General features: G+C 39.8%; 1 protein-coding gene across 1 annotated transcript in view; it reads right to left on the bottom strand.

Annotated features, from left to right (window-relative positions):
- The window catches only part of LOC128662692 (pendrin-like), a 66,085-nt gene that overhangs the window by 12,911 nt on the left and 26,953 nt on the right, over positions 1-26,221 (bottom strand). The window contains exons 11-13 of the mRNA XM_053716575.1: positions 23,526-23,603; positions 22,237-22,332; positions 20,505-20,611 (exon numbers count right to left, since the gene is read on the bottom strand). Coding sequence (XP_053572550.1) covers positions 20,505-20,611; positions 22,237-22,332; positions 23,526-23,603 — 281 coding nt within the window. The remainder of the gene's footprint in view (positions 1-20,504; positions 20,612-22,236; positions 22,333-23,525; positions 23,604-26,221) is intronic.

Raw genomic sequence — 26,221 nt, 5'->3', positions numbered from 1 at the left:
ATTTAGACATGTCTATGAATGCATATATATGTTAAAGCTCTTTTCAGATTTTTTTGTTTGTCAAAAACCTTATACTATATATCTTTGAGCCTTTATAACTTTTTTAATATATTTTTTTAATGATATTTATCAGATAGTGTTTATATGAGTGTAACTGTACTTTTAAGTGTATTTATGTTGTGATTAATGCAACTTTTTTCTTCCCGTACCCTTTACGCAAGCTATTAAGTCGCGCTAACCCAACATGCATAAATCGTGATTGTGCTTGAGCAAACACATTTACTTTCCGCTCATATTATACAAGTTATTACCATAACATAGAAAAAAACAATAAAAACCTGATATCGCTCGTGCACAACAGTTAGTGCGCCACTCGTAATCTAGCCCTTAATGGGATAGTAAAGTCAAGATTAAACTTTCATGATAGAGCATGGGATTTTTAACAATTTTCCAATTTGCTTCTATATCAAATGTGCTTCATTCTCTTAGCATCCTTTTTTGAAGAGTATGACTTTCAACAAAAGATACCAGATGAACAAAGGAAATTTGATAATAGAAGTTCATTCTCATGATTCAGATAGAGCATACAAATTTAACCCTTTAATGACCTGGTCTTTCTATGGGGGTGCCACGCTATTTTAGCAAGCCTTCAGGAGGGAGGTTCCAATAGCGTGGTCTTGCCGCTTACGGCAAAACCCGAGCTTTTATAGCCAGACAATCCCTTAACAAGCAGCAACGTTAAGGGTAAGTCGCGGTCGTTGACGGGTTAAACAGCTTTTAGCTTTCTAATTTACTTTTATTATCTAATTTACTAGGTAGGGTCAGAAGTAGTGATGTCGCGAACCTTAAAATTTCGGTTCGCGAACGGCGGACTCGAACTTCCGCTACTGTTCGCGAACCAGCGAACCGCGCCAACTGCCATTGACTTCAATAGGCAGGCAATCTTTAAAACCCACAAGGACTCTTTCTGGCCACAATAGTGATGGAAAAGTTGTTTCAAGGGGACTAACACCTGGACTGTGGCATGCTGGAGGGGGATCCATGGCAAAACTCCCACGGAAAATTACATAGTTGATGCAGAGTCTGGTTTTAACCCATAAAGGGCATAAATCACCTAACATTCCTAAACAAAAATTTGAATAACGTGCTTTAAAACATCAGGTATGATGTTGTATCGATCAGGTAGTGTAAGGGTTACGCCCGCTTCACAGTGACAGACCAAACTCCCCGTGTAACGCACCGCAAACAACCACAAACAGTCCATTTGCACAACCACAAGATAGATAGATTTGATAGATAGATAGATACATAGATTACATAGATCAATAGATGCAATATACATATGATAGATACAAATTTCATAGATCAATAGATGCAATATACATTTGATAGATACGAATTACATAGATCAATAGATGCAATATACATTTGATAGATACGAATTACATAGATCAAAAGATGCAATATACATTTGATAGATACGAATTACATAGATCAATAGATGCAAAATATATTTGATAGATACGATTGATAGTTAGATAGATTCGATAGATAAATAGATAGACTTGATAGATATATAATTTCCCTGACAGAGTATAACAATAAGACATGCGGTCTGGGACCCGTGGTGTGTTAAGTAGTACTATTCTTAGCAGTTTACTACCTGTTACTCCCCCTATCGGGGGAGGTCTATATGGCCTGCATTTTTGGAACAGGGAGATGGAAGAAGATGATTGGTCTGTCCTCCTACTTCAAATTTGGCCTAAACACAAGTGGCTGTCTCAAATCAGTCCGGCCACAAGATAGATAGATTTGATAGATAGATATACATAGATAGTTAGATAGAATCGATAGAAGATAAATAGATAGATTTGATAGATATATAATTACCCTGACAAAGTATAATAATAAAACATGCGGTCTGAGACCCATGGTAACTAGGTTGTGTTAAGTAGTACTATTCTTAGCACTTTAATACCTGTTACTCCCCCTATCGGGGGAGTTCTATATGGCCTTGATTTTCGGAACAGGGAGATGGAAGAAGATGCTTGGTCTGTCCTCCTACTTCAAATTTGGCCGAAACACAAGTGGCTGTCACAAAACAGTCCGGCCATGAGATAGATAGATTTGATAGAGAAATATACATAGATTGATAGTTAAATAGAATCAATAGAAGATAAATAGATAGATTTGATAGATATATAATTACCCTGACAAAGTATAACAATAAAGCATGCGGTCGGGGACCCATGGTAACTAGGTTGTGTTAAGTAGTACTATTCTTAGCAGTTTAATCCCCGTTACTCCCCCTATGGGTGGAGGTCTATATGGCCTGCATGATTACCCTGACAAAGTATAACAACAAGACATGCGGTCTGGGACCCATGGTAACAAGGTTGCGTTAAGTAGTACTATTCTTAGCACTTTAATGGCTGTAACTCCCCCTATCAGGGGAGTTCTATATGGCCTTGATTTTCCTGATAAAGTATAACAACAAAACATGCGGTCTGGGACCTATGGTAACTAGGTTGTGTTTATATTAGTACTATTCTTAGCACTTTAATACCTGTTACTCCCCCTATCTGGGGAAGTCTATATGGCCTGCATGATTACCCTGACAAAGTATAACAAGACATGCGGTCTGGGACCCATGGTAACTAGGTTGTGTTAAGTAGTACTGTTCTTAGCAGTTTAATACCTGTTACTCCCCATATCGGGGGAGGTCTATATGGCCTGCATGATTACCCTGACAAAGTATAACAACAAAACATGCAGTCTGGGACCCATGGTAACTAGGTTGTGTTAAGTAGCACAATTCTTAGCACTTTAATCCCTGTAACTCCCCCTATCGGGGGAGGTCTATATGGCCTGCATGATTACCCTGACAAAGTATAACAACAAAACATGCGGTCTGGGACCCATGGTAACTAGGTTGTGTTAAGTAGTACTGTTCTTAGCAGTTTAATACCTGTTACTCCCCCTATCTGGGGAGGTCTATATGGCCTGCATGATTACCCTGACAAAGTATAACAACAAAACATGTGGTCTGGGACCCATGGTAACTAGGTTGTGTTAAGTAGTACTGTTCTTAGCAGTTTAATCCCTGTTACTCCCCATATTGGGGGAGGTCTGTATAGCCTGCATGATTACCCTGACAAAGTATAACAACAAAACATGTGGTCTGGGTCCTGGGACCCATGGTAACTAGGTTGTGTTAAGTAGTACTATTCTTAGCAGTTTAATCCCTGTTACTCCCCCTATCGGGGGAGGTCTATATGGCCTGCCTGATTACCCTGACAAAGTATAACAATAAAACATGCGGTCTGGGACCCATGGTAACTAGGTTGTGTTAAGTAGTACTATTCTTAGCAGTTTAATCCCTGTTACTCCCCCTATCGGGGGAGGTCTATATGGCCTGCCTGATTACCCTGACAAAGTATAACAATAAAACATGCGGTCTGGGACCCACGGTAACTAGGTTGTGTTAAGTAGTACTATTCTTAGCAGTTTAATCCCTGTTACTCCCCCTATCGGGGGAGGTCTATATGGCCTGCATGATTACCCTGACAAAGTATAACAACAAGACATGCGGTCTGGGACCCATGGCAACTAGGTTGTGTTAAGTAGTACTGTTCTTAGCAGTTTAATCCCTGTTACTCCCCATATCGGGGGAGGTCTATATGGCCTGCATGATTACCCTGACAAAGTATAACAACAAAACATGCGGTCTCGGACCCATGGTAACTAGGTTGTGTTAAGTAGTACTATTCTTAGCACTTTAATGGCTGTAACTCCCCCCATCAGGGGAGTTCTATATGGCCTTGATTTTACTGATAAAGTATGACAACAAAACATGCGGTCTGGGACCCATGGTAACTAGGTTGTGTTTATATTAGTACTATTCTTAGCACTTTAATACCTGTTACTCCCCCTATCGGGGGAGGTCTATATGGCCTGCATGATTACCCAGACAAAGTATAACAAGACATGCGGTCTGGGACCCATGGTAACTAGGTTGTGTTAAGTAGTACTGTTCTTAGCAGTTTAATACCTGTTACTCCCCCTATCTGGGGAGGTCTATATGGCCTGCATGATTACCCTGACAAAGTATAACAACAAAACATGCGGTCTCGGACCCATGGTAACTAGGTTGTGTTAAGTAGTACTATTCTTAGCACTTTAATGGCTGTAACTCCCCCCATCAGGGGAGTTCTATATGGCCTTGATTTTACTGATAAAGTATAACAACAAAACATGCGGTGTGGGACCCATGGTAACTAGGTTGTGTTTATATTAGTACTATTCTTAGCACTTTAATACCTGTTACTCCCCCTATCTGGGGAGGTCTATATGGCCTGCATGATTACCCAGACAAAGTATAACAAGACATGCGGTCTGGGACCCATGGTAACTAGGTTGTGTTAAGTAGTACTGTTCTTAGCAGTTTAATACCTGTTACTCCCCCTATCTGGGGAGGTCTATATGGCCTGCATGATTACCCTGACAAAGTATAACAACAAAACATGCGGTCTCGGACCCATGGTAACTAGGTTGTGTTAAGTAGTACTATTCTTAGCACTTTAATGGCTGTAACTCCCCCCATCAGGGGAGTTCTATATGGCCTTGATTTTACTGATAAAGTATAACAACAAAACATGCGGTCTGGGACCCATGGTAACTAGGTTGTGTTTATATTAGTACTATTCTTAGCACTTTAATACCTGTTACTCCCCCTATCTGGGGAGGTCTATATGGCCTGCATGATTACCCAGACAAAGTATAACAAGACATGCGGTCTGGGACCCATGGTAACTAGGTTGTGTTAAGTAGTACTGTTCTTAGCAGTTTAATACCTGTTACTCCCCCTATCTGGGGAGGTCTATATGGCCTGCATGATTACCCTGACAAAGTATAACAACAAAACATGCGGTCTCGGACCCATGGTAACTAGGTTGTGTTAAGTAGTACTATTCTTAGCACTTTAATGGCTGTAACTCCCCCCATCAGGGGAGTTCTATATGGCCTTGATTTTACTGATAAAGTATAACAACAAAACATGCGGTCTGGGACCCATGGTAACTAGGTTGTGTTTATATTAATACTATTCTTAGCACTTTAATACCTGTTACTCCCCCTATCTGGGGAGGTCTATATGGCCTGCATGATTACCCAGACAAAGTATAACAAGACATGCGGTCTGGGACCCATGGTAACTAGGTTGTGTTAAGTAGTACTGTTCTTAGCAGTTTAATACCTGTTACTCCCCCTATCTGGGGAGGTCTATATGGCCTGCATGATTACCCTGACAAAGTATAACAACAAGACATGCGGTCTGGGACCCATGGCAACTAGGTTGTGTTAAGTAGCACTGTTCTTAGCAGTTTAATCCCTGTTACTCCCCATATCGGGGGAGGTCTATATGGCCTGCATGATTACCCTGACAAAGTATAACAACAAAACATGCGGTCTCGGACCCATGGTAACTAGGTTGTGTTAAGTAGTACTATTCTTAGCACTTTAATGGCTGTAACTCCCCCTATCGGGGGAGTTCTATATGGCCTTGATTTTCCTGATAAATTATAACAACAAAACATGCGGTCTGGGACCCATGGTAACTAGGTTGTGTTTATATTAGTACTATTCTTAGCACTTTAATACCTGTTACTCCCCCTATCTGGGGATGTCTATATGGCCTGCATGATTACCCTGACAAAGTATAACAAGACATGCGGTCTGGGACCCATGGTAACTAGGTTGTGTTAAGTAGTACAATTCTTAGCACTTTAATCCCTGTAACTCCCCCTATCGGGGGAGGTCTATATGGCCTGCATGATTACCCTGACAAAGTATAACAACAAAACATGCGGTCTGGGACCCATGGTAACTAGGTTGTGTTAATTAGTACTGTTCTTAGCAGTTTAATACCTGTTACTCCACCTATCTGCGGAGGTCTATATGGCCTGCATGATTACCCTGACAAAGTATAACAACAAAACATGTGGTCTAGGACCCATGGTAACTAGGTTGTGTTAAGTAGTACTGTTCTTAGCAGTTTAATCCCTGTTACTCCCCATATTGGGGGAGGTCTGTATGGCCTGCATGATTACCCTGACAAAGTATAACAACAAAACATGTGGTCTGGGTCCTGGGACCCATGGTAACTAGTTTGTGTTAAGTAGTACTGTTCTTAGCAGTTTAATACCTGTTACTCCCCATATCGGGGGAGGTCTATATGGCCTGCATGATTACCCTGACAAAGTATAACAACAAAACATGTGGTCTGGGTCCTGGGACCCATGGTAACTAGGTTGTGTTAAGTAGTACTGTTCTTAGCAGTTTAATACCTGTTACTCCCCCTATCTGGGGAGGTCTTTATGGCCTGCATGATTACCCTGACAAAGTATAACAACAAAACATGTGGTCTGGGTCCTGGGACCCATGGTAACTAGGTTGTGTTAAGTAGTACTATTCTTAGCAGTTTAATCCCTGTTACTCCCCCTATCGGGGGAGGTCTATATGGCCTGCCTGATTACCCTGACAAAGTATAACAATAAAACATGCGGTCTGGGACCCATGGTAACTAGGTTGTGTTAAGTAGTACTATTCTTAGCAGTTTAATCCCTGTTACTCCCCCTATCAGGGGAGGTCTATATGGCCTGCCTGATTACCCTGACAAAGTATAACAATAAAACATGCGGTCTGGGTCCCACGGTAACTAGGTTGTGTTAAGTAGTACTATTCTTAGCAGTTTAATCCCTATTACTCCCCCTATCGGGGGAGGTCTATATGGCCTGCCAGATTACCCTGACAAAGTATAACAATAAAACATGCGGGCTGGGACCCATGGTAAGGTTACTTCCTATTGCACAATAGAATACAGGTATGGCTCCTTCAGCCTTTTTATACTTGGGTCCCCGACCCTCAACAGGCACAACAGCATGAAACACCACATATGCCATCCTTTTGCACAATAGAGTACAGGTATGGCATCGATTTTAGGAACCCGGAGATCATTTTTAGGAACCGGGAGATGGAAAAAAATGCTTGGACACCCAGTACAGGTCGTTCTCCTTCAGCCTTTTTATACTTGGGTCCCCGACCCTCAACAGGCACAACAGCATGAAACACCACATATGCCATCCTTTTGCACAATAGAGTAAAGGTATGGCATCGATTTTAGGAACCCGGAGATAATTTTTAGGAACCAGGAGATGGAAAAAGATGCTTGGACACCCAGTACAGGTCGTTCTCCTTCAGCTTTTTATACGAGGGTCCCCGACCCTCCACAGGCACAACAGCATGAAACACCACATATGCCATCCTTTTGCACAATAGAGTAAAGGTATGGCATCGATTTTAGGAACCCGGAGATAATTTTTAGGAACCGGAGATGGAAAAAGATGCTTGGACACCCAGTACAGGTCGCCCTCCTTCAGCTTTTTTATACTTGGGTCCCCGACCCTCAACAGGCACAACAGCATGAAACACCACATATGCCATCATTTTGCACAATAGAGTACAGGTATGGCATTGATTTTAGGAACCTGGAGATCATTTTTAGGAACTGGGAGATGGAAAAAGATGCTTGGACACCCAGTACAGGTCGTTCTCCTTCAGCCTTTTTATACGATGGTCCACGACCCTCAACAGGCACAACAGCATGAAACACCACATATGCCATCCTTTTGCACAATAGAGTACAGGTATGGCATCGATTTTAGGAACCCGGAGATCATTTTTAGGAACCGGGAGATGGAAAAAGATGCTTGGACACCCAGTACAGGTCGTTCTCGTTCAGCCTTTTTATACGATGGTCCACGACCCTCAACAGGCACAACAGCATGAAACACCACATATGCCATCCTTTTGCACAATAGAGTACAGGTATGGCATAGATTTTAGGAACCCCGAGACAATTTTTAGGAAGGAACCGGGAGATGGAAAAAGATGCTTTGACACCCAGTACAGGTCGTTCTCCTTCAGCCTTTTTATACGATGGTCCACGACCCTCAACAGGCACAACAGCATGAAACACCAGATATGCCATCCTTTTGCACAATAGAGTACAGGTATGGCATCGAATTTAGGAACCCGGAGAAAATTTTTAGGAACCAGGAAATTGAACAAAAAACATGCTTGGACACCCAGTACAGGTCTTTCTCCTTCAGCCTTTTTATACGATGGTCCGCCCCGACCCTCAACAGGCACAACAGCATGAAACACCACATATGCCATCCTTTTGCACAATAGAGTACAGGTATGGCATCGATTTTAGGAACCCGGAGATAATTTTTAGGATCCGAGAAATTGAACAAAAAACATGCTTGGACACCCAGTACAGGTCATTCTCCTTCAGCCTTTTTATACGATGGTCCACGACCCTCAACAGGCACAACAGTATGAAACACCACATATGCCATCCTTTTGCACAATAGAGTACAGGTATGGCATCGATTTTAGGAACCCGGAGATAATTTTTATGAACCGGGAAATTGAACAAAAAACAAGCTTGGACACCCAGTACAGGTCGTTCTCCTTCAGCCTTTTTATACGATGGTCCACGACCCTGAACAAGCACAACAGCATGAAACACCACATAGGCCATCCTTTTGCACAATAGAGTACAGGTATGGCATTGATTTTAGGAACCCCAAGACAATTTTTAGGAAGGAACCGGGAGATGGAAAAAGATGCTTGGACACCCAGTACAGGTCGTTCTCCTTCAGCCTTTTTATACGAGGGTCCACGACCCTCAACAGGCACAACAGCATGAAACACCACATATGCCATCCTTTTGCACAATAGAGCACAGGTATGGCATTGATTTTAGGAACCCCAAGACAATTTTTAGGAATGAACCGGGAGATGGAAAAAGATGCTTGGACACCCAGTACAGGTCGTTCTCCTTCAGCCTTTTTATACGATGGTCCACGACCCTGAACAGGCACAACAGCATGAAACACCACATATGCCATCCTTTTGCACAATAGAGTACAGGTATGGCATTGATTTTAGGAATCTTCTTCTTCTCTTCTAGCGGGCACCCACGTGACATCCACGGACACATCATCATCAACCGCTTCACTTGTATCTGACAAATCAACAAAGGAAGCAGCAGTGGGTACAACATCATCATCATCATCACACCGTACGTCCATGTCTGTAATGCTGCCTGACTGAGACATATCACTGTTATCTACATCCTCTGTCAATGATGGTTGCCCATCACTCATTTCTTCCAACTGATGTGTCAATAACTCCTCTGACAGATCAATTGAAGCGGCTGTGGTGCTAGGGTTGGTGGTGGCGGCAGACGGGCGAGTGGCACTGGTCACTTGAGAGCCGGTGCCCGAAGCTAAGCTGGAGGTGGATGGTGCGTCAAGGTTAGGAGCGGAAGCTGTAGAAGATTGGGTGTCCTGTGTTAGCCATTCAACTAGGTCCTCCTCAGAACTTTTCGCGTCCATGGCACATGGCCTCTGAACACTGTGCATAGTTGTAGGGTCTAAGGGAATCACAGCACCACGACCACGACGGCACCTGCGGGGTGGCCTGCCTCTGTCTGTCATTTTTTTTAAAATGTACACTTACACTACTATTAAACAAATTATGAGTGGTGGCAGTGGCACTGGGCAAGTGGGCACAGTATACGCTGTGAGCCTGACACAAAAAAGCAGACTGATGTTTCACAATCCAATTTTTTTTTTTAATGTACACTTACACTAATATTAAACAAGATATAAGTGGTGGCACTGGGCAAGTGGGCACAGTATAAGCTGTGAGCCGGACACAAAAAAGCAGACTGATGTTTCACAATCCAAAAGGTTTATTTTTTTTAAATGTACACTTACACTACTATTAAACAAGGTATGAGTGGTGGCACTGGGCAAGTGGGCACAGTATACGCTGTGAGCCTGACACAAAAAAGCAGACTGATGTTTCAAAGTCAAAAATGTTTATTTTTTAAATATTAAAAGTACTGTTACAACAAATATGAGTGGTGCCACTAACTTGGCAAGTGGGCCTGGCACACACGCTGGCAGGCAGGCAACTTCAATTAGATTACAATAGTAGACTGATGTTTCACAGTCAAAAAAGTTTTTTTATTAAATATTGACACTACTGTTATAACAAATATGAGTGGTGGCACTAGTTGGCAAGTGGGACTGGCACACACACTGGCAGGCAGGCAACTGCAATTAGATTGCACTAGCTGACTGATGTTTCACAGTCAAAAAGGTTTTTGTTTGAAATATTTACACTAATGTTACAACAAATATGAGTGGTGCCACTAACTTGGCAAATGGAGCTTGGCACACACGCTGGCAGGCAGGCAACTTCAATTAGATTACAATAGCAGACTGATGATTCACAGTCAAAAAAGTTTTTTTATTAAATATTTACACTTCTGTTATAACAAATATGATTGGTGGCACTATTTGGCAAGTGGGCCTGGCACACACGCTGGCAGGTAGGCAACTGCAATTCAATTGCACTAGCAGACTGATGATTCACAGTCAAAAAAGTTTTGATTTTAAATATTTACAATACTGTTATAACAAATATGATTGGTGGCACTAGTTGGCAAGTGGGCCTGGCACACACGCTGGCAGGCAGGCAACTGCAATTCAATTGCACTAGCAGACTGATGATTCACAGTCAAAAAAGTTTTGATTTTAAATATTTACAATACTGTTATAACAAATATGATTGGTGGCACTAGTTGGCAAGTGGGCCTGGCACACACGCTGGCAGGCAGGCAACTTCAATTAGATTACACTAGCAGACTGATGTTTCACAGTCAAAAAAGTTATTTCTTAAAATATTAACACTACTGTTATAACAAATATGATTGGTGGCACTAGTTGGCAAGTGGGCCTTGCACACACGCTGGCAGGCAGGAAACTGCAATTAGATTACACTAGCTGACTGATGTTTCACAGTCAAAAAAGTTTTTTTTTTTTAATATTTACAATACTGTTATAACAAATATGATTAGTGGCACTAGTTGGCAAGTGGGCCTGGCACACACGCTGGCAGGCAGGCAGGCAACTGCAATTCAATTGCACTAGCAGACTGATGATTCACAGTCAAAAAAGTTTTTTTTTTAAATATTTACAATACTGTTATAACAAATATGATTAGTGGCACTAGTTGGCAAGTGGGCCTGGCACACACGCTGGCAGGCAGGCAGGCAACTGCAATTCAATTGCACTAGCAGACTGATGATTCACAGTCAAAAAAGTTTTTTTTTAAATATTTACAATACTGTTATAACAAATATGATTAGTGGCACTAGTTGGCAAGTGGGCCTGGCACACACGCTGGCAGGCAGGCAGGCAACTGCAATTCAATTGCACTAGCAGACTGATGATTCACAGTCAAAAAAGTTTTGATTTTAAATATTTACAATACTGTTATAACAAATATGATTGGTGGCACTATTTGGCTTGGCAAGTGGGCCTGGCACTGTAATATACCTTTAAGGAGGAACCCTCCCATCAACATCCTTTCTCTATTTAAGCGCCCTTTCTACAGTCACAAACTGCCTGTTAATTGAAGTAAACTAACATACTTCTTAAGTTCTCTGTAGTTTACAATTTATTAGATTTCAGGTCTATTCATTCAAATCTTTATTTCAGTACTAACTGAGAATCATCAAATTCTTTGCCTTCACCTTATATTTGATTTCAGGAAATATCGGAAGCCAAAACCCTCCTGTTACACTTTCTGTGTAACCGCTCTCACCTCCATTGAATCTCAGCTGTGACGGAGCGTCTACCGAAACCCGGAAGTAAGTCACGCTCCCACAGTCCTTCACCCCTGACTCTCACATCCCGCTCAGGTAAGAAGCATAGCTGTGCTTTCTACTTTTTCTTACTAAGAGAAGCTGTGTACAACCTGTTTAGCGGTAAGCTTGTTTTCCTCTACATTGAACTGCCAAGTTTCGTTAAATATTCTGCCAGTGACTTTATTTTACATTCCGGTTCTCTGTGGATCTGCCTCATGGGAGAAAGCTTTATTGCAACCTTACGGTTCACTGTGTAAATAGCTTTTAACTGTGTGAGTGTGTGAAGCTATATTGAACTGATAATCTTCATTCAGATAAACAGCATAAACTGTGTAAATACGCTGTAGTGTTTCTGATACAATCCCTGTATCATTATCCTGCAAATCTGCATTACCTAACCTGATTCTCATTACTGAATTGAATCTCAGTTGTATTATATTTCTGAGTTCTCAATTCACTTTCTGTTCAACTACTCTTATAAATTAGCTCACAGTATCTGCACTCTGTTTCAGTTCATAGATTCTGAGTCATTGATACAATAGAGCAACAAAACATAATTTATTCCTAAATACATATTAAGAGTGTTACAGAATTAACAGGCCATTGACTCTGCATAAGTATTTAACCAGCCATGGATCCACAAGAGATAAAAACTGAAATCTCAAATATACACCAAAAATTGGATTACTTGGCACATGGGCTAAGCGAAGTACGTGCAGAGAATACTGCTTTAAAAGCACTCCTCAAAGAATACCTGTCTCCAAAAGAGCAGGAAATACCTGAACCCCAGATTCAGCCTCCTGTTCCTTTTTCAGGCAAACGTGCAACATTCAGAGACTTTAAGAATGCTTGCAACTTGCTTTATTCTCTCAGACCCAGGACTTACCATTGTGAGAGAATAAAGGTTTGTACCACCATTTCCTACCTTTTAGGGGAACCCAGGACCTGGGCCAACAGATTGTTCGAAGCAAACGATCCAATATTGGATTCTCTACAAGATTTATTTTCCGCCATGTCTACCTTATACGAGGACACAAATACTCAGATTATTGCTGATTCAAAATTACGTGCCCTCAAACAAGGGAAAAGAACAGTCGAGGAATACATCACCGACTTCCAGATGTGGGCCTCTGACTCATTATGGAACGAGGTTAGCCTGAGAAACCAGTTCAGGCTTGGACTATCAGAAAGCCTCAAGGATGAACTATCAAGGCTCGACATGCCTGAGAGTCTATCATCACTCACTAAATTGTGTATCACACTGGATAGAAGATTGAGAGAGCGAAAAGCTGAGAGGATGGCGTTTGAAAGTGCCCCCAGACGCTCTTACCCTATCCAAGTTACTCAAGAAAAACCTCCATCTCATTCTACTCCCATGGAAATAGGAACTATTCGAGGACCTCTCACTCCTGAAGAAAAGATAAGAAGGAAACTCTCAAACCTATGCTTATACTGTGCCCATAAGGAACATTCAGTGAGTGCTTGCCCTCTTCTAGCCAAACAGAAAAAGGGTAAGATACTTTCAATTACACAAACACATAATACCCACAAGACCCATCAGCTAATATTACCTTTCTCTTTACAGTGGGATCAATGCAACCTACAGACTGAAGGACTCATAGATTCTGGGGCGACTGGTATATATATTGACACTGATTTTGTTGTGACTAATAAAATTCCCACGGTGTGTAAACAAAACCCAATTTTTGTGAAGTTGATTGATGGTACATTTACACAGAATGGGCCGATTACTCATAACACCATACCGTTGTTAATAACTACATTAGGGGGACACACTGAATATCTATCTTTCGATATATTACCAATTGCACACCATTCAATAGTTTTAGGGTATTTATGGTTAGAAACACATAACCCTGAGATTGATTGGAAAACCCACATAATTAAACTCCAGTCTACCTATTGCACCGATACTTGTTACCCTCACTGTACTATAGCAGCACTTGATCAAGGGGTTCCAGAAGTTTATCAGGACCTGGTTGACGTGTTTAATCTAAAAGATGCAGAAAACCTCCCACCACATAGGGTGTTTGATTGTCCTATAGACATTATCCCTGATTCACAAATTCCACATGGGAAGATATACCCCATGAATCAAAAAGAATTACAAGACTTACGTTCTTATCTGGATGAAAATCTTAGGAAAGGTTTTATTTCGCATTCCACCTCCCCAGCAGCAGCTGGGATGTTCTTTGTTAAGAACAAAGACGGGACTTTGCGCCCAATAATTGATTATCGAGCCTTAAACAAAATAACAATAAAAAATCGGTACCCTCTGCCTCTAATCCCCGAATTACTGGAGAGATTAACCGGAGCTACAATATTCACAAAACTAGATTTAAAGGGTGCCTACAACCTCATCCGCATAAAGAAGTGAGACGAATGGAAGACTGCATTCCGTACCAGGTATGGTCTCTTCCAATACAATGTCATGCCTTTTGGACTATGCAATGCTCCGGCAACGTTTCAACATTTTGTGAATGAGATTTTTCAAGATCTCATAGATACATGTGTAATCATCTATTTAGATGATATTCTAATTTACTCTAAAAACTTAAAAGACCACCAGAAACATGTCAGTTGGGTATTAACAAGATTAAGACACCACAGATTATATGCCAAATTAGAAAAATGCTTGTTTCATGTATCAGAAATCAAGTTCTTGGGTTATATTCTATCACCCAATCAAATTGAAATGGATCCCCAAAAAATTAAAGCTGTGATGGAGTGGCCAAGACCCACCACCGTACGCACACTCCAGAGGTTTCTGGGGTTTGCAAATTTTTACAGGAGATTTATAAAAGATTTCTCCTCTGTTGTAAAACCTCTAACTCAGTTAACTAGTAACAAACGAAGATTTCTATGGACAAAAGAGACACAGGAAGCTTTTACAACCTTAAAAAGCCTTTTTTCCACAGCACCTGTTTTAGCATTACCAGATTACAATCAAACCTTCATCCTAGAGGTAGATGCTTCGAATTCCGGCATTGGTGCTGTGTTATCCCAACCTAATTGCATCACTAAACTAATACATCCAATCGCTTTCTATTCAAAGACCTTCCTACCAGCAGAAGAAAATTACACTGTTGGTGATAAGGAATTGTTAGCAATAAAAAGAGCTCTAGAGCACTGGAGACATCTTTTAGAGGGAACATCTGAACCTTTTTTGGTTTATACCGATCATAAAAATTTAGAATATCTAAAAAACAACAAGACCCTCTCTTCCCGTCAAGTCAGATGGGCCCTTTTTATGGATCGGTTTAATTTCCAAATTACCTACAGACCAGGAAGTGCTAATGTAAAAGCTGACGCCTTATCTAGGCAACACGAACACCATCAAAGTCCCACAAACATGAGACCTATAATTCCTGAAGAGAGGTTCCTGGGACTTCTCACAAGTTTAGAGACAGAAATTCTTTCTGCCTTGAACAGAGAAGACTATGTACCCCCCAATTGTATAAAGGACACTGTTTCAGGACTATTGTATCACAAGGGAAGACTTTACATCCCACACTCCTTAAGAACACTCATCTTATCCCACAGCCATGACAGTATACTATCTGGACATACCGGTATCCAAAAGACCATCGAATTGACAAGACGCTATTTCTGGTGGCCGCAGATGGATCACTTCATCAAGGAATATGTTATGGACTGTGACGTGTGTGCTAGAAACAAAATCGAACACAAAAAACCTATTGGATTATTAACATCCCTACCAATTCCTGATAAACCTTGGTCAACCATCTCCATGGACTTCATTGTAGAACTTCCTGACTCCCAACACTATAATACTATATTTGTAGTTGTTGATCAGTTGACCAAACTTGCCCATTTTACCCCTCTTAAATCCTTACCTAGTGCTATGGTAACAGCTAAAGCCTTCATAAGAGCAATTGTCCGATTACATGGTTTGCCAACTACCATTATTACTGACAGGGGGTCCCAATTCACCTCCGCTTTCTGGAGATCACTTTGTAAGTTATTAAGAATTGATAGTAGGTATTCCACCTCATTTCACCCCCAAACCAACGGTTTGACTGAACGACTTAACCAGACGTTAGAGCAGTACCTCAGATGCTACATTACACACCTACAGGATGACTGGGTTTCTTATCTCCCTATGGCAGAATTTTCTTATAACAATTCTGAATCATCTTCTACAAAGATGACCCCCTTTTTTGCCACTTATGGTTATCACCCGATCTCTATCTCTTTAGCTACTACAGCAGTTAACTCCCAAGTGCTTCTACTTACCTCAACAACCTACAGGACAGGTTAAAAACATTAAAATCCCACCTAGTTGAAGCAAAAAACAGACAAAAGTTTTACTATGACCAGAGACGACGACCTTCACCAGTATATAAGATAGGTGATCAAGTACTTCTTTCTACTAAACACTTACGATTACAAATACCCAGCAAAAAACTAGCAAATCAGTATATAGGGCCCTTCACCATTGATAAGGTCATAAATCCTAATGCAGCCAGACTTCAGCTTCTGCTGCAATACAAAATTCATAATACATTTCATGTATCTCTTATTAAGCCTTACACATCAGATTTAGGAAGATTACATATAACCCTGCCACCTCCAACCATTCTTGAAGACCAAGAGGAATTCGAGATAGACAGAATTCTGGATTCCCGAATCAGGAGAAGAAGACTGGAATACCTCATAAAGTGGAAAGGATATGGTCCTGAGGAGAATTCCTGGCAGCTTGCATCCGAGATTCATGCTCCTGAACTCTTGAGGAAGTTTCATCGTCGCTACCCCCTCAGACCTCATCCCGGTTCTCCTGGGGTGCTCCCTTGAAGGGGGGGAGATGTAATATACCTTTAAGGAGGAACCCTCCCATCAACATCCTTTCTCTATTTAAGCGCCCTTTCTACAGTCACAAACTGCCTGTTAATTGAAGTAAACTAACATACTTCTTAAGTTCTCTGTAGTTTACAATTTATTAGATTTCAGGTCTATTCATTCAAATCTTTATTTCAGTACTAACTGAGAATCATCAAATTCTTTGCCTTCACCTTATATTTGATTTCAGGAAATATCGGAAGCCAAAACCCTCCTGTTACACTTTCTGTGTAACCGCTCTCACCTCCATTGAATCTCAGCTGTGACGGAGCGTCTACCGAAACCCGGAAGTAAGTCACGCTCCCACAGTCCTTCACCCCTGACTCTCACATCCCGCTCAGGTAAGAAGCATAGCTGTGCTTTCTACTTTTTCTTACTAAGAGAAGCTGTGTACAACCTGTTTAGCGGTAAGCTTGTTTTCCTCTACATTGAACTGCCAAGTTTCGTTAAATATTCTGCCAGTGACTTTATTTTACATTCCGGTTCTCTGTGGATCTGCCTCATGGGAGAAAGCTTTATTGCAAGCTTACGGTTCACTGTGTAAATAGCTTTTAACTGTGTGAGTGTGTGAAGCTATATTGAACTGATAATCTTCATTCAGATAAACAGCATAAACTGTGTAAATACGCTGTAGCGTTTCTGATACAATCCCTGTATCATTATCCTGCAAATCTGCATTACCTAACCTGATTCTCATTACTGAATTGAATCTCAGTTGTATTATATTTCTGAGTTCTCAATTCCCTTTCTGTTCAACTACTCTTATAAATTAGCTCACAGTATCTGCACTCTGTTTCAGTTCATAGATTCTGAGTCATTGATACAATAGAGCAACAAAACATAATTTATTCCTAAATACATATTAAGAGTGTTACAGGCACACACACTGGCAGGCAGGCAACCTCAATTAGATTACACTAGCAGACTGATGTTTCACAGTCAAAAAAGTTTTAGTTTTTTTTAAATATTTACACTACTGTTATAACAAATATGATTGGTGGCACTAGTTGGCAAGTGGGCCTGGCACACATGCTGAGAGGCAGGCAACTGCAATTAGATTACACTAGCTGACTGATGTTTCACAGTCCAAAATTTTTTTTTAAAATATTTACAATACTGTTATAACAAATATGATTGGTGGCACTAGTTGGCAAGTGGGCCTGGCACACACGCTGGCAGGCAGGCAACTGCAATTCAATTGCACTAGGAGACTGATGATTCACAGTCAAAAAAGTTTTTATTTTAAATATTTACAATACTGTTATAACAAATATGATTGGTGGCACTAGTTGGCAAGTGGGCCTGGCACACACGCTGGCAGGCAGGCAACTGCAATTCAATTGCACTAGCAGACTGATGATTCACAGTCAAAAAAGTTTTGATTTTAAATATTTACAATACTGTTATAACAAATATGATTGGTGGCACTAGTTGGCAAGTGGGCCTGGCACACACGCTGGCAGGCAGGCAACTTCAATTCGATTACACTAGCAGACTGATGTTTCCCAGTCAAAAAAGTTATTTTTTAAAATATTTACACTACTGTTATAACAAATATGATTGGTGGCACTAGTTGGCAAGTGAGCCTGGCACACACGCTGGCAGGCAGGCAATTGCAATTAGATTACACTAGCTGACTGATGATTCACAGTCAAAAAAGTTTTTTTAAAAAAATATTTACAATATTGTTATAACAAATATGATTGGTGGCACTAGTTGGCAAGTGGGCCTGGCACACACGCTGGCAGGCAGGCAACTGCAATTCAATTGCACTAGCAGACTGATGATTCACAGTCAAAAAAGTTTTTATTTTAAATATTTACAATACTGTTATAACAAATATGATTGGTGGCACTAGTTGGCAAGTGGGCCTGGCACACACGCTGGCAGGCAGGCAACTTCAATTAGATAACACTAGCAGACTGATGATTCACAGTCAAAAAAGTTTTTTTTTAAAATATTTACACTACTGTTATAACAAATATGATTGGTGGCACTAGTTGGCAAGTGGGCCTGGCACACACGCTGGGAGGCAGGCAACTGCAATTAGATTACACTAGCTGACTGATGTTTCACAGTCAAAAAAGTTTTTTTTTTAAATATTTACAATACTGTTATAACAAATATTATTGGTGGCACTAGTTGGCAAGTGGGCCTGGCACACACACTGGCAGGCAGGCAACTGCAATTCAATTGCACTAGCAGACTGATGATTCACAGTCAAAAAGTTTTTATTTTAAATATTTACACTACTGTTATAACAAATATGATTTGTGGCACTAGTTGGAAAGTGGGCCTGGCACACACGCTGGCAGACAGGCAACTGCAATTAAATAACACTAGCAGACTGATGTAAAAGTTTTGTTTTTTAAAAGTTACACTAATGTTACAACAGATAGGAGTGGTGGCACTGAGGATGGAAGTAGGCACAGTATATGCTGGCAGCCTGACATACAGGCTGGCACTAGTGGCAGGCTGGCCTGGCAACTAAAATTAAATAACACTAGAAGACTGATGTAAAAGTTTTTTTTACAAAATATAAACTAATGTTACACCAGATAGGAGTGGTGGCACTGAGGATGGAAGTAGGCACAGTATATGCTGGCAACCTGACACACAGGCTGGCACTAGTGGCAGGCTGCCCTGGCAACTAAAATTAAATAACACTAGAAGACTGATGTAAAAGTTTTTAAAAAAAATTTTTACACTAATGTTACACCAGATATAAGTGGTGGAAAACAGAGCTATTAATCACAGTATATGATGTGGGCCTGACACACAGGCCTGATGGAAAATGAAATTAGATTACACTAGCAAAATGATGTAAAAGTTTTTTTTTTTTTAAATTTACACTAATGTTAATCAGATATCAGTGGTGGCACAGAAGAATTAATCACATTATATGATGTGGGCCTGACACACAGGCCTGATAGAAAATGAAATTAGATTACACTAGCAAAATTATGTAAAAGTTTTTTTTTTTTAAATGTACACTAATGTTAAGCAGATATCAGTGGTGGCACTAATCACAGTATATGCTGTGAGCCTCACACACAGGCTGACAGGCAGGCAAATGCAAATAAAATTACAACAAAAAAAAACACTGAAGTTCTAGCCCTAAAAAGGGCTTTTTGGGGTGCTGTCCTTACAGCAGAGATTAGATGAGTCCTTCAGGACTGTAGTGGACACTAAATACACTAGCCTAGCTATCTATTTCCCTATAAAATCAGCAGCAGCAGCACTAAACCTCCTCTCACTAAGAAAGCAGGATCGTAATGAATCTAAAATGGCTGCTGCCCAGGAGCTGGGAGGGTCTGTGAGGGAGTGTCTGCTGCTGATTGGCTGAAATGTGTCTGCAGACTGTGAGATACAGAGTCAAAGTTTCCTCAATGATGACGAATAGGGGGCGGCGAACGCGAACAAGCTAAGATCGCCGGGAACTGTTCTCCGGCGAACAGTTTGCGACATCACTAGTCAGGAGCAGCAATGCACTACTAGGAGCAAGCTGCTGATTGGTGGCTACACATATATGCCTCGTTATTGGCTCACCTGATGTGTTCAGCTAGTTCCCAGTATTGCAATGCTGCTCCTGACCCTATGTAGAAATACTTTTCATCAAAGGATACCAAGAGAATTAAGTAAATTAGATAATAGAAGTTAATTGGAAAGTTTTTTAAAACCGTATATGTTCTATCTGAATTTTCCCTTTAACACTATGATTTAGTAGGTTGTTTCAGCTGCTCCTATTGTCTATCACATAATTATTGTACACTTTTTACTTTGCTGCTTGCATATTGTGTTATATAACTGCAGAAAGCAGAGCCACTGTACTTACAATTGTACACGGAGAACAACTGTCAATAATCCAAAAATTAACCCGGCCAACAGTCCTAAATCAAGACCCAGGATGATGGCTGCAATACATGTAAAAACCCAAATAACCTGCAATAAAGAAAGTTTACCGTTAGCAGCTGGTAAAATAAACACTGAAATCATTTATATACATGAAAATATATATTAGACATGTGCATGGACAAAGAAATTGTTTCAGACTAATCAATTGTGACAAAAAATATATATATATATATATATATATATATATATATATATATATATATATATATATATATATATATATATATATATATATATATATATATTGTTACCTGGGGTATTTGTTAAAGGAGGTCTTTTGGAATTTATTTGTCACTATTTCCTAAGGGGGATATCTTCAGGCCAGCAGGGGAGCAACTGCACAGCAGTTTAAACTTAAATAAAGTAGTAGTTAGTGCTACTGCTACAAGTCAACAGCAACACATATTTCTTCTTAATTTATATTTTAATGGGGTCAGGATTAGCCAAGAAAAAAAGTAAACCTCATGTTCTTATTCGCTAACATTGGATTCACGCAACTGACAAGGACAGTGCAAATCCTTCTATGACTGCAAAAAACGTTTCTCAATGTAAAACTAAAACTTGTACAAAGCACTTTGCTTAGCTCTTTAAACTGGATTGGAAAAGACAAAACAGAAACATGTGTGTTTTAGTTTCTTTATACAATAAACATCTACAAAAGTATATAAATGTGTTGAAATACATCCCTATTTTTTTTATTGTATATCATCTAATATATTGCTAACACTAAAATACAAGATAAAATGTGAAAATTACCATTTGTTTGCCATATAATAAAAAAATCTATTTTACATCTTTATTATTCCTTACATGTACATTTTATCCTTGCAGTAACTGACTTAAAGGGCCATGATATCCAAATGTTGAAACATTTGAAAGTGATGCAGCTGACTAGAAAATATCACCTGAATATCTCTAGGTAAAAAAGAAAGATATTTTACCTCAAAAATTCCTCACTAGCCACATCCCATTGTAAAGGACTTCTAAGCAGCAAATCAGTATGTCTGTCCCGGGACAGCCGAAGGATTGAGCCTCGTGCACTCTCATGTTATTTCCCTATTCAGTCTAAGGAAGTTTACAGTGAAATCTAAGTCAAATCTCATGAGATCACAGTAAAAGAGTTCATGACCTCAGCACTGCTGATGTTGATTGGCTGATGTTCATTTCTTCATTTATTTTATTTTTTTACCTGCAGTTGAGCAGCAGCTGAGTATAACTTTTTACACAGAACTTACTCTGCTGAGCTGAGGAAATTGTAAGGTAAAATATCTTCTTTTTTTACATAGAGATGCTTAGGTGATATTTTTCTGTCAGCTTTTTACAGTTATACTGCATTAGTTTCAAGTGATTTAGCATATGAGTATTATTTCCCTTTCAGGCTGTGACACACTGCAAGTGAAGCAGTGCACAGTGTGTAGAAGCGGCTGTGTGCGATCATTGTGTCCTGCCTTTTCATCACTGAGCACTCCGCTGCATCAGGTCGCGCTCAGAGATTAAATATTTGAACTTCAGAAGCGATGCCACGCAGTGCTAAGCAACTGCTTCACCTCGCGCCGCATCGCTTGCAGTGTATCACAGCCTTTATACTGTGGATGCCTGATGAAGAGCTAATTCCTGCCAAAAGGTGCATTTCCATAAGTTAAGGTACTTACGGAATCCCACTTGTTCTGTCGCCATAAACGAGGTATATCACCCAACTGCCAGAACATCCCTTTCAAGTTGGCAATGACAATAGCTGCCAACACTGACTGAAATAAAACAAAAGAGAGGAATTAAAGAAAGGAAGGAGAGGTATTAAAGAGCTAGAATAGAACTTATTTTCTGTTACAAGCACCTCTAAAACAGGAGTGACTAATCTTTTCACATAAGGGCTCAAACTGGATTTTTGTTTTTCCAGATAAGCTGAATAAACTGATAGTAAAGTAACCAATAATGAAGGTTTGTACATATCTCAGCCCTTGGGGTCTATTGCTCTGGTTGAGGGCAATTCCCACATCTAAGAATTAGTTTTATTCAAGGCAGGAACATACATTTGCAAAAAAAGTAAAAACCTCTAATACATTGTACTATGTCCTGTTTTAAAGGGAAACTCTCAAGTCAAAATAAATTCAGCGCCAAGCCGGATTTCCCGCACGGCTATTGGTTAAGAGGTGGAAACTCCACCTCTCAGCCAAATAGGGTTCTGCCGTGGGCTGCCTTAGCCGCTCAGTGCGGCAAATGATGCAAACAAATAAAAGAGCTTTCAGCATAAAGTATTTTATACTTCATGACTGAATGTCCCCTTTATTTGTTCCAATAGTAAATCCTAGCGATTCAGAAAGCTAGGATTTATCATCACTTTAGCTTACATTCAGCTTACATTCTGCATGAGAGAAAACAGCAAGACTTGCAGGTGTAGTATGCTTAGAATATTCATTGAAAACTCCAATAAAAATATGATACACACCCATGGAAGCCCCTGTTCAGCCCACCTTTCAAGGCTGCAAAACTTATTTTACAATAGAAATATAAGGGATCCTTTGGATTTTCACGTCTGTGTTACTATTTAAATATTTTTTATTTTAAATTACATTTTATATACACATTTTACTATTTACTTTAAATACTATTTTTTGGCACAAGTTAGAAAATACTTTTACAACTCAACATAATTTTAGTTTTTAATACAAATTCAATATGCTCAATATTTTATGAGATACAAAGCTATCAATGTTAAAATCTACCTTTAGAGAACCTTGTTAAGCACCTTGTATCACTGAGGGAACTTTTTAGATAATCTTGTCTGAGCGCCAGTCTTTAGATCCATCAGGTTAATATTTATAAGCCCCTTAAAATAATACAAGACCCCTAAGATAACATTGACAAATAAAGTCTAAGAGAAGCAAAAGCTGATAACAAATAAAATAGCAACTGGCTAAAAAAATATATAATCCTTACATACCTTTTGCAGTGGCTCTAAGAGTCTGCCAAGTGCAACAATAGCGATCAATACAATCAGAGCTGAAATAAGACCAGCGATCTGCAAAAATAAAGCTAAATGATTTCTCCAGGAATAAACAAAACTGCAGTCATTACATTTTCACAATTAAACACATTATTGAAAATGATAATAATAAGCTTTTAATATAAATATCAATATATCTCATAATCAACAAGCAGGCATAATATACATCAATGTTTAAATAAAAAAAAATAAAAAAAATAAAAAAAAAAAATGATTATTTTTAAATGTTCTCTACTCTTCCTCCCACTCACGTCAAGTACTCCATGCAAGACAACTCAAAGGAGACTATCCTTACCCAAGACCTGCTCATTTAGTAGTGGGTACAAAATGTTGATTAAGAAGGTTATGAAGAGGAGCAAAGAGTTTAAGGTGAGAATATTTATTAGGAAATATTTAAAAGCAGGAATTTCATATTGTTTTACATTTCATTGGTAGCTTATCCTGTAAGACTATTATACTGTCTATTTTTTAGACCGCTGCTTCATAACTTGTGTTTCTGGCGAGTCTGAAGACTCGCCAGAAACACGGCCCTTCAAGCTCCGTACGGAGCTTGATAAATATGGGCCTGAATATCTGATTATTGGAATATCTAATTTGCATATCTTACCCAGAGTTCCCTGGTTTATTGGTAACGGTGTATATAGTGTATTTCTGGGGGTATTATATATCTATATAGTATAGATCACACTCACTAGATTCCGCAATTTGTGCAAAACAAAAATGTTTTTAATAAAAAGATAATGTTTCGAGGACAGTCTCCCATTGCTCAAACCAACCAGAACCAAAGACTGTCCAGTGAGTGCGGTCTTATATATATATGCTGTATATATTATAGGTTGTGGGGTAAATGGGTGGAGTTTTGAGTTTTGTCTTGACAAAGGCTCCAGTTTCGGCCGAAATGTTAATATCTGTTTTTATGAACATGGGTTAATAACATTTCTTGTATTTTTTAAAAGTCGTTGTGAGTAGCTTTCAGGTTATAAATATATTTTTTACAACCATTAAAGTGCACCCGGGCAGCCTGAGAATGGTGAGTGCGTGACTAACATATTTTATATATATATATATATATATATATATATATAAATACATATAAATTAATATAATAATATACCGGTATATACCCAAAATGTTCAAAAACAATACTACAATACAAAATCAATTATCCTGGCCAGGGACGGAACTACTAGGGGTGCAGAGGCCCAGCTTCAGAAAAAAAAAAACAATTTTTTTTTCAATAAAAACGTTGACCTGCCGCTGTGAGTGTGACGTGATGCTTCACTAGTGTCTATCTCTGACTACAGGATTAGTGTTTCTGTTTTACCCATTGGCCGCGCCGCGCTCGGAACTTTGTTAACTTCGATCATGATCCCTGACTCTGAGCCTGACTGACTGTGATTGACTTTGGCGGTTGGCGCACTGCACGCACATTGGCTCAGCTGCTGACTGACTGCACATGTAGTCTGCTCAATCGGTTCGTGACTGCATGTGTAGTCAGTCAGTGTGTGAGACTGAGTGAGAGACGAGTGACGAGCAGAGGCAGCTGAGCGAGGAGGGCGGCTACGGCTAGGGTCAGTGTGAGGCTGAGTGGCATTGTGGCAGGCTGCCAGGCTGATTAAATTAAACGAGTAACAGGAGTATTGGACTGGACAGGTGTCAGGTGGTCAGTAGCGCAATGGCCGCTACCGGTGAGGCTGAGCATTTTAGGGGAGTATCAGGGCCGGACCATCTCACAGACTGTATTACTTCACAGTCACACACTACATATAGTACTGGCTGGGGTGGTAGTAGGGACCTAGGGTCACCATATCACCATAAAAAGCATGGCTTAGTGCAAATGGGCAGCCAAAGAGCCAAATCACTGCTGCATAGGTGTAATGGACGATTAATAACTGCATAACAACTCAATATACTACAAGATGCTTTTTTCCCTGCTAACACTACATTTTCATATTTAGTAGCAGACCACTATAATGGTTTTAATGATATTTGAATGGTCCAATTTCATACTACATTTGTGACATTGTATGTATGTGTGTGTGTATTTATGCATGTATGTTTGTGTTTATGTGTGTTTGTATGTATGTATGTGTGTGTGTGTGTGTGTGTATTTATGCATGTATGTTTGTGTTTATGTGTGTTTGTATGTATGTATGTATGTATGTGTGTGTGTGTGTGTATTTATGCATGTATGTTTGTGTTTATGTGTGTTTGTATGTATGTGTGTGTGTGTGTGTATTTATGCATGTATGTTTGTGTTTATGTGTGTTTGTATGTATGTATGTGTGTGTGTGTGTGTGTGTGTATTTATGCATGTATGTTTGTGTTTATGTGTGTTTGTATGTGTGTGTGTGTGTATTTATGCATGTATGTTTGTGTTTATGTGTGTTTGTATGTATGTATGTGGCTGTGTGTGTATTTATGCATGTATGTTTGTGTTTATGTGTGTGTGTATGTATGTATGTATGTGGCTGTGTGTGTATTTATGCATGTATGTTTGTGTTTATGTGTGTTTGTATGTATGTATGTGGCTGTGTGTGTATTTATGCATGTATGTTTGTGTTTATGTGTGTTTGTATGTATGTATGTGGCTGTGTGTGTATTTATGCATGTATGTTTGTGTTTATGTGTGT

This window comes from Bombina bombina, chromosome 6 (genome assembly GCF_027579735.1).
Source record: "Bombina bombina isolate aBomBom1 chromosome 6, aBomBom1.pri, whole genome shotgun sequence".
NCBI lineage: Eukaryota > Metazoa > Chordata > Amphibia > Anura > Bombinatoridae > Bombina > Bombina bombina.
The sequence above is the reverse complement of the archived record's forward strand: the minus strand, read 5'-3'. Positions and strand labels throughout refer to the sequence as shown.